Source organism: Myotis davidii, unplaced genomic scaffold, assembly GCF_000327345.1.
Source record: "Myotis davidii unplaced genomic scaffold, ASM32734v1 scaffold77, whole genome shotgun sequence".
NCBI classification, from domain to species: Eukaryota; Metazoa; Chordata; class Mammalia; order Chiroptera; family Vespertilionidae; genus Myotis; species Myotis davidii.
Window position 1 is genome coordinate 3,247,079 of NW_006289713.1, and position 9,827 is coordinate 3,256,905.

At 53.6% G+C, this 9,827-nt stretch overlaps 1 protein-coding gene across 1 annotated transcript in view; it reads left to right on the forward strand.

Annotated features, from left to right (window-relative positions):
* The window catches only part of CA5A (carbonic anhydrase VA, mitochondrial), a 37,584-nt gene that overhangs the window by 2,584 nt on the left and 25,173 nt on the right, over positions 1-9,827 (forward strand). Inside the window, exon 2 of the mRNA XM_006762207.2 lies at positions 899-1,096. Within this exon, the coding sequence (XP_006762270.1) occupies positions 899-1,096 (198 nt within the window). The remainder of the gene's footprint in view (positions 1-898; positions 1,097-9,827) is intronic.

Consider the following 9,827-nt stretch of genomic DNA (forward strand, 5'->3'; position numbering starts at 1 on the left):
AGCCCCCCCACCCAGACAGCCCCCCCACCCAGGTCTGCACCCAGGACCAGGTAGGATGACTGCCAAGGTCCTCCCTGCAGCCTCCACTTCTGTGATTCCATGAGCACTGGGGCTTTCACGCGGTTGGTGACTCCTGCCCGAGATGAGCTCGATGAGTCGCCTCCCCTGTGTGGAAGGCGGTGCCCCTTTACTATGGCGCCTGCAGGTTCCAACTCCATGCTCCTCCCCAGCTCACTCTCAAATCAAGGTATAAATTATTGTTAAAATAGTTGCATATATAGGATTTCCTTCATCAACATGTTCACTTTCACAGGGAAGGCAAGACACATGGATCTAAGGTGCCATTTCAGGCCTTGGGTGGCCATTGGCAGAAGTGTAGACCCACAAGGGTCTACAAAGAGCAGAGAAAGCCCTGCCAGGCAGTGGGGAGGGTAGGGAAGGGGGGACCCAGAACAAGGAACCTTGAGAAAAGGGGTCAGGGCCATTCTGCTTGGTTTCCTTGCTGCGGGAATATTTCCCCTACCTTGTGGAAGACTTTGAGGTGTCTGCTGTCATCCAGGCGAGTGTGATGGGACAGGAAGAGGTGCCCAGCCGCCCTGCACTCTGCCTCGCCCACCTGCTCTCCTGGTCTGGCCTGGAAACACGGGCAAGGGCTTCTTAGAACCACACTGACACAGATCAGAACCAAATCAATGCAGCGCAGGAAAATCGATATCTGGGGCGGGTCCAAAGGGGGAGTGGGGCAGGGCCCCCAGTGGTGGGCGGGATAAGCCGTGGATGAGGGCGGGGGGGTGGGGAGGAGGCTCCACGCTGGGATCTCTACCGTCTGTGTCAGCCTCTGAGGCTCAGTGAGGCCAGTGCAGCATCAGGACGTCCTTCTCTCGCTCTCTGTCCCCAGTGCACCCCCTTTGGAAGGGCCCAGCCTCCAAGCCCGGGGGCTCCCGGCAGTCCCCCATCAACATCCGCTGGAGGGACAGTGTGTATGACCCCGGGCTGCCCCCTCTCCGGGTCTCCTATGACGCTGCGGCCTGCCGCTACGCCTGGAACACCGGCTACCTCTTCCAGGTGGAATTTGACGACGCCATCGAGGGCGCAGGTGAGCCTGGAGTGGGATTGGAGGCTTTTTTCTTCTGTCACATCCTAAGCGCAGGGTCAGGGACTTGGCAGAGAAGGGCCTGAGAGCCTTAAGCATGAAGTCTGGGGACAAGGAACAGCACGGTGGCAGCAGAAACAGGATGAATTCTCGATGGCTCTCTGCGGGGACAGGGATGCTTATGTTACAGATTGTAACGCCAATCACACGGTTCTGCTGGGGACAAAACTATGAACGAAGTTAAGTCTCTTCCTTTTGGGTTACATTCCAGGGACTGGGGAGGAAGAAACTCTAAGCAAATAAAAACACAAATATATGGCCCATCAGAGAGGAAACCAGAGAAGGGCCGAGGAGGGGGCTTGGAAGGAAACGAGGAGGGAATGGCGTCTGGAGCCTGGTCTCCTCGCTGGTTCTTACTCAGGGGAGACGGGTGGCCAACAGACACTGAGCTGGCTGAGGTTTTAGATGAACACCCAGCTGCCAGGAGGAAGGGAGCAGAGGGGGACGGGGTGTGTGGACCACCCCGGAGAGAGACATGCGAGGTGATGACTATAGAAAAGAGTCTTTAATTTTTACCAATCTGATGGGTGTAGTGTTATTTTGCTATAGTTTTATTTTGTATTTCCCCGTGTTTACCGTTTAGTGTTGAGTCTCCTCACTGGTTCTTACTCAGGGGAGACGGGTGGCCAACAGACACTGAGCTGGCTGAGGTTTTAGATGAACACCCAGCTGCCAGGAGGAAGGGAGCAGAGGGGGACGGGGTGGAGGCTGTCTGGGATGATGCAGGGCTGAGGGGCAGGTGGGCAGGATGGTGGGAGAGAAGCCCCCAAAGCCACTGTCCCTTTCTGGGGCCCCCGCACTCCATGAACCAGCTCATTAAATCCTTGCCGGGATGCTCGGAAGTTAGGGATGGCTACTCCGTCAGGCTGGGACTGCTCCTCCTACCTCTGAACTCGTCAGGATTGTAAGCTTGTTTATGCCGCACATCCGTGTTCTTTCTGGGAGCGGAGAGTATTTGCCAGGTGGAGGGTGCCCCTGTGACCAGCCCCCAGTGCAAACCTTGGGCACCACGTCTCCAGTGGGCATCCCTGGTAGACAACACTTTGCCCGTGTTGTCATAGCTCATTGCTGGGGGGTCAGCGCGTCCCTGTCACTCCACCAGAGAGGACACCGGAAGCTGGCGCCCGGTCTCCAGTCATCGCCGGGGGCACCTTTTCCCTTTGCAGATTTCGCTTGGATCCTCTCTGTAGTAAATCCAACCCTCAGGGGCCCTTCTCAGGTGCGACTCCCCAAATGCCAGGAATGAGAACCCTAACTCTGGCCAACATAAGCAAAGAGGAACGGCTCGGAAGGCTAGGCCTGGCTGGAAGAAGAGGAGGGAGGTGGATACGCAGATCTTGGAAAGCACAGGAACCAGGCCAGCTCCGGCCCGGGAGCAGGGGTTCTGCATGTATTTACTTAGCACGCCAACTGTTTTTCTGCCCTTGAACTTCGTCTGTTCCAAGTTCAAATTTCCAAGGAGCAACTAAAATGGGCTTTTCAGGAATATGGTTTGTATTAATTTTAAACATTTTATGCAGCCACTTGAAAAGATTAAATAAAGAATAATAGTTCCTGAACTTTTGCTTGGTTAATACATATTCTAATAAGACTGAGGAACACAGATATGGATGTAGATGAGCTCATAATCCTCCTATATAATTTTTATGTGTAGCTATGAGTCTGGCTGATATCTATAAACAGATTTCTTTTCCTTTAAGTTTTAAAAAATGAAACAACTTTGAAGGTTACTTGGCACTTTTGTATGAATAGAGTTAAGATACATTTGAAAAAATAATTCAGATTCCCAGAGGGAAAGGTCTGGTGGCTGAGCTCTTGGTCAGTGGGGAACCAGCACCCTGACCCATGTCCTCACCAAGACCACATGCTCAGGTGCTATTTCTAGAAGGGGAAGCTATGCTGTACAGACAAGCAAACACCCTCTTTACAAAGCACCACTATGACAGCACACACAACAGGCTCCACTGTGGGAGTGCTGGGGTCCTCGTTCTATGCAAGAAGGAATGGAGGCTCAGAGGGAAGTGACTCATCAAGATCTAGTGGCAGGGAAGTAGGAGGGTCCTGTTCGAGGCCAAGTCCTGCTGGTTCTAACGCCCCCACCAGTCGTTGACTGGCTCCTTCTCCTTGTCAGGGGCTTCACAAACTTAAACATTTCTTGTAACAGCCGAGTGAGACGAATATTATTCCCCATTTGACAGATGAGAAACACGAGGCTCAGATCCACGGCAGGAGGTCACAGAGCCCGCACAGTGAGAGTCTCTGCTCTCCGCAGAAGGGAATTTTAGGAGCACGAATCCTCTGTGGAAGGAACCTGCAGCCGATGTCCACAGGGTTCAGGCATGAGGCCAGAGGTGCTAACCGCACGCAGGGGAGGAAAGTGCTAGCACACGGGAGGAATGTGATCCTGTCAGTCCCCAGGAGAGCCAGCAGCCAGCTCAGGGTCCAGGTGGGCTCCTGGCTCAAGCCCAGCCAAGCCGTGTCCAGCGTGCTCACCCCAGCAGGAGGGTCAGGGGCAGTGAGGTCAGCCTGGGCTCCTGTCTCTCACCTACCAGCAAGAAGACGCCCACACCCAGAGCCTCCTGACAGGTGGAACAGGGAATCTCCTCGGTGCTCCAAGAACCGGATAGCTTATATTATATTTTTATTTGGGTGTCTCACAGCATGGGTGCCTTGGAACCTAGTTGCTCCTGTGTCCCAGGGGAGTTCAGGGTCAGAGTTTAGGCTGGGAAACTAGACTATTACAGGTGACAGTCGAGGCCTCTTTTTGGTCAAGAATTTCAGTGTCTTGAATTTTTACCCAAAGCTTGAATCATAGGAGTGGGCGTGGCCAGTCCCAGCTACCCTTTCTCTAACTTCAGTGATTGGTTCAGGGGTGGGCATGTGACTCAAGCCAAGCCAATGAGAGCCAAAGAGTTTTTCTTGGAAATGTTAAAAAAAGAACCTCTCTTTCAGCTAAGGTTGTGCTGAGGCCAGCTGTAAGGCTGCATCTGTGAGTCTTCATGGCAAAGCAAAACCAAGAGATGGGTAAAAATTGAGGCCGGAGGCCACTGTCAGAGCCTCTAACTGCAGATCTGCCTGGAGCCAAACCAGCTGCTGGACTATTCAATCTCTTTTTTGCCTCAGTCAGTTTGATTTATCTTTCAGTCACTTATTTTCAAGAATCCTAATACAAGTAAACAAACAAAAAGTGACCAGATTAAGAGAGAAGAAATAGAAGGGAGGCAGCTGAAGAATCACCAGTTTCAGTCCTTTTAATCTTTGCTCAAATGTAATTCAGCTGTAGGCTGGGTCTGTGCCACCCAGGGTGGAGGGGAACATTGGCAATGATCTGTTTAACTTGACCCAGAGAGATTATTGGTAAGAGCATCGTGCTTTAAGACTCTCAGACCTGTCTGGGAAGCCAGGCCCACATAAACCTGGCCCTTCTGAGTATATGGAGTCCTGGTAAATGTTTAGCAACTGGCTTGCTGGGGTGTGGGTTGTGGGATGGAGGTGGGGGGACAAGAAGCCATAATTTGTAGTGTTTGCCACTTCCCATGGTGTAAATACTCCTGCACTGCCCGCCTATTTCGGGCTCCAGTGCAAAGTCATTGACATGATTTAGAAAGAGACGCACACAGTTCCCAGGAGCCCGTATGAGCTTGTCCCACATGTCACTCTCTTGTTCTTTCTTCTCTTCAGTCCCTGCTGCCTCAGATCTTATTTTTGTTCTCATTTTTGCACGGCATTCATTGTATTGGTTAAGACTTCCTTTGTGTTGCATGTGGCAGAAACTCAACTCAAACTGGCTTAAGCAAAGAAGAGGAAAACTTATTGGCTTAAATTCCCCTCTCAGCTCTGCTTTCCCCTAGTCACTAGGGCCTAGTGGGTTCCATTTCCCCTGGAATGGGGCAAGGATGGTGGCCCTGTAGACCCTCCCAAAAGAGCAGCACAAAGGGACAGCCCGTGTCTCTGTCCCAGCAACAGCAGCATTGGCCCCAGGGCTGGTTGCCATGGCCCCGCTTCCGTCACTCATTTTGGGTAAACCAATCACAGTGACTGTGATTCTCTGTGATTGGCTGCCTTGGAGCAAGGTGAGGTCAAAGTGGAGGACCACAGGGGTGCTTTCCCAGAAGTGAGGTGAGGCTGGAGAGGTGCACTCAGTGCTGTCTCCACTGGGCCTGACATCCTTGCTCTTGACCCTGAGCTGACCTTGGCTCACCCCTTTTTCTCATTGCTCTCAAAGCCCAAGGCTTTTGCACCCATTATTGCTGCCAGGCCTCTACATTGACCTGGCCGTGACCCCCACATTTTGGCTCCTCCACCACCTTCTCAATCTGGTTCAAAGGGACCCCACCCTGCCACAGACCGAAAGAATTATCCGGGTCTCTCTCCCCGGCCACATAAATTAGTTGGATAATTCCCCCTGTGGCTCATGTCCACACAGGCCAATCTGGTTTTACTTTACTTGTTATTTTCCCCAAAACCCAGTTTCCCTCTTCTTTCTTTCCTACTCAATTTCCCAGGCTCCCACACCCATCTCCATAGCTCCCTTTCCAGCCTCTAGCCACCACCTTTTCAGATGATCTGTCTTCTCCGTTCACCTCTATTGGATATCGGGAGCCGTGGGAGGAAAGGAAATGGAAAACACAGCTGAAAGACGGAAAGTACTAAAAAAAAAAAAGTTTTGTAGCAAGAAATGGAGATTAATGAGATTCTCCCACAATTAAAAGAGAACAAACCCTGGATGTACTAAAAGGAAATGCCCCAGGAGCAAGGGAGGAAGTGAGCGGAGAAGGCGCGCGGGGTAGAGTAATTCTGCATAAAATGTGATCCCTTAGGTTGGGTAACACCAACAGGCAGGAGCCAAAAACTCAAAGCGAAACACAACTGGGAGGCCAAGGCCATTTTCCGTCAGCGTGGAAGGTTCCAGCAGTGCTTCCAGCGGGTGAGGGACACAAGTGCTCGGAGAGGAAGGCCAGCCAGCGAGGATGAATAACAGAGGTGGAGGCAGGGGCTCCTTTCAAGGAATGTGAGTGGAGCTGAGGCCCAGGACGAAGGGGCTGGTGGAGCCATGGAGGACTTTACAGGGAGGGGGAGAGACCCCTGCCGTCAAACCCATTAAGCGCCTCACACATGAAAGAAGACGCCTTGAGCCAGCGCAGCGATCCTTCGCGTGATGAATGACGGCAGGTTTAGTGCAGAAAATGTATCCAAGGTCCAGGTTCCAAGGCCGGGGGAAGACCCCCTGCTGAGCAGACACTGTTCTGTGAACCAGATCCTCGCTCACTGCTGCTTGGCCGTGACCACTCAACGTGCTAACTGGGGAACAGTTGTCAAGGCATTTAATTCTCACAAATCCCAAGAGAGGTACATATTTCCACTTATTGGAAGAGGATGCCCACATCCAATAGTCAAACCCAGGGCTGTTTCCAAAACCTCCTCCCTCCCTCCCTCCCACCACGTGAAAAGCCGGTGCATCTGTTCTTGCTGACAGTGCGGGGCCTGACTCCAGGGCGCTGGAGGCTCTGCTGTCCCCCATCCCACCCTTAGCTGAGGGGAGCGAGTAGAGCAGCAGATGGCTTCCATGCCTCTGTCTTCCTTGCCAGGTCCGTCTTCTTTGGGGCGACAGGGTCCTGGGCTGCCCCTCCAGCACCCAAGTGTCACCTCATCCTACTCCTCAAGGGTGGGGTGACAGCATGGGGTTGAGGGGCTCGCTCTCAAGTCAAAAAAAAATACAGGGTGTGAGGCCGAGTTCCTCCGCTTACCATCTGGGTGGCGTGAACATGTCACCTACCCTCTCTGACCCTTGGTCTCCTCCTCTGTGAACTGAAGCTCTGACTCCGGTTGGCTGTGGGGAGAGTAGAAGAGGACCGTGTGACCCGCTTAGCTCCATGGCCCAGAACCAAGCACTTGGTCAGGGATAGCTTTGCCTACTGTGGTGCCTTCCAAATCAGATGGTCAAGCAGGCCTGGCTGTGTGCTCCTTTACTGTCCGCCACTAGAGGGAGCACGGAGAAGGCCGAGGCGCTGCCCCAGGCGGAGCCTGGCTCTCTGGCCACCGAGGCCTCTGTGTTTGCATCACCAGTGGGCAGATGGAGGGCACACGGAAACCTCAAGCCTGGAGGCTCCACCAGGACTTGCAAGCAGCCTTCCTGAAAGGTCACTCACTCGCAAGGACAGTAATCGGCAGCGAAGGCACCAGGCACTGAAGCCACAGCCTAACATCCTTTTGACATGGAAGTGAATTTTAAGTCCTTTCTAAAGTGGGGCCAATCACAGCCTTTGTCCTCTAGACGACAATAGATACCTGTCCCCACTGCCAAGCGATCCCGGCTGGCAGGACCCCGAGAGCCGCCGGCTGTGGCCCTGGTTCACCATTGCAGAATCAGCTGCTGGCGCACACGCAGGAGGTGAGCGTGTGCTTGCTCCTGGAGTGAACGTGTGACCTGCACACCTGTGTGATTTCCGCATTTGCAGACTTCACTTCCATCGGGTGGGAATCTTCAGGTGTAGCCAAAAGGGGGCTGCCGGGGAGCATCTGGGGCTCCCCCGGACAGGCAGGTGGGGCCTGGAGAGGGGCCTGGCACTCAGCCTCAAGAACTGCTTTGCCGTCTCTCCATGCAGGACCCAAGTCCCAGGGGACCCCTCCGCTGGCGGGGCGCCTGCAGTGAGGCATGAGCTAGTGGTCCCAAGATGATGCAGAGGGAAGGGGAGGAGTCCCGGAGGGGAGACAAACCCGTGCTGTCAGGAAGGGGCCTGTGAAAGACTGTGATTATCACACTCATCCGGGGGCAGTTACTTTCCCCTGCAAATGTGTAAACTGGCAGTCTGGTTCCTAAAACCATTTACTTTCCATCTTCATTTAAAAAGGAAGATGTATTTTATCTGCTACCTTACTTATCTACTGGTCCTGGATATGGGTCCTTTGGGAGGTTGGGGGGAAGTGTGAATCTCCATCCACGGGAATAATAATTCCCACCTAGGAAAACGCTCTGCCCTCTGGGACCCACGAGTCCACAGCACTCCTGGCCCCCTGCCGCCAGTCCCTGTGATGGTCTCTTCCTCCTCCTGCTCTCCCACGCTCTCGCCTCCCCTCCCCCACTGCTCCCTGCACTCGACATTTCCTCTTCCCTCACATTCTGACGGATGTGGCGAGTCTGAGCCGGGGCTGGTGCCAACAGTGCTCCACTGAGCAGGAATCGACTGGGAAATGGGCGATCCTCTGAGGACCCTCTGAAAGCCTGTCATGTTGTTAATGCCCACGTGGTCCACTGGTTCCAAGCCTGCTCTCCGTCTCCATCATTAGGCACGCAGCTGTTTCCCGGCGCTGCCACAGAAGCACCCAGGAATCAAACGTACTTGTTCCGTATCAGAGGCTACAACTGTAAACCTGCATTACAGCAGCGCAGGCCACTTTCTCTTGGCAAGTTCTTCCTAAGCACTCACTGTGGGTGGAAATGCGCTAAGTCACAGAACACTCCCGGAGGCCGAGCTTGCTCACAAGCTCTCAAGTGAGGAAATATGTGGAAAGGTGAAGTGAAAGATAAACCAAGTCCTGGATGGAGAGGGGACAATGTGAGTGTGCCATTCCCCACCCCCCACTCCCCTCGAGGAAGACATGATCTGTGGGTCCTGAATCCTCCCAAGTCCCTGCTCAGGCCGCAGGCATGGCACCTGCTGCCCTCAGGGAGAGCTGCAGCCGGCGGGCCTAGCAACCACGCCTGCAAGGCTGGTGCAGAGCTGAGTGGGCCGCTGCGCTTCCCAGGGCTCTGAAAGGCAGAGGACCCCTGCTTGTGTGTGGCATGTTGGAAGGAGGAGGGAGAGGAGGAGGAGGGAGAGGAGGAGGGGGGGAGGAGGAGGAGGGGGAGGAAAGGGAACATTTCCTAATCCATTTTATGAAATTGTTTTACCCTGATAACAATACCAGAGAAAAAGAAAAAAAAATATGAAGGAGGAGGAGGGGGAGGAGGGCTGTGTGTGGCTGGGGAGAGGAGGGGAAGGAGATGGTGGGCGAGAATGGAAAGGGGGCAAGAAAGAGCTTTGGAAGGAGCCCCGGTGGAGGCCTTGGAAGGTGAATTCAAGGCCTTTCTGAAGGAGATGCTGAGTAGATTCCTGGGACCCTCAGGAGAGCTGACCGCAGAGACTGTCGGGTTTTCAGGGCTCGTAATGTGATCGAGAACAAGGTCAATGGCAAGGGCACGCAGCCTCCGGCACCCAGCTGTGCTCGGGTTCCTCTGCCCCAGCATGGTGGACGCCCAGCCCACACGCCTACCTACATGCTGAGGTTAGAGTCAGGCCGGGAGCTGAGGAATCAAACAGTTGATGGCTTGGGCAAACCTTGCATGATGTGTCCATTTTTAAAGATCAGAACATTCAGCCGAAACTGGTTTGGCTCAGTGGATAGAGCGTCGGCCTGCGGACTGAAAGGTCCCAGGTTCGATTCCGGTCAGGGGCATGTACCTGGGTTGCGGGCACTTCCCCAGTGGGGGATGTGCAGGAGGCAGCTGATTGATGTTTCTCATCGATGTTTCTAACTTTCTATCTCTCTCCCTTCCTCTCTGTGAAAAATCAGTGGAATATATTTAATACACACACACACACAACCACACACACACATCAAACACACTCACACTCACTCACACACACACCACACACACCACACACCACACACACCACACACACACACACACTCA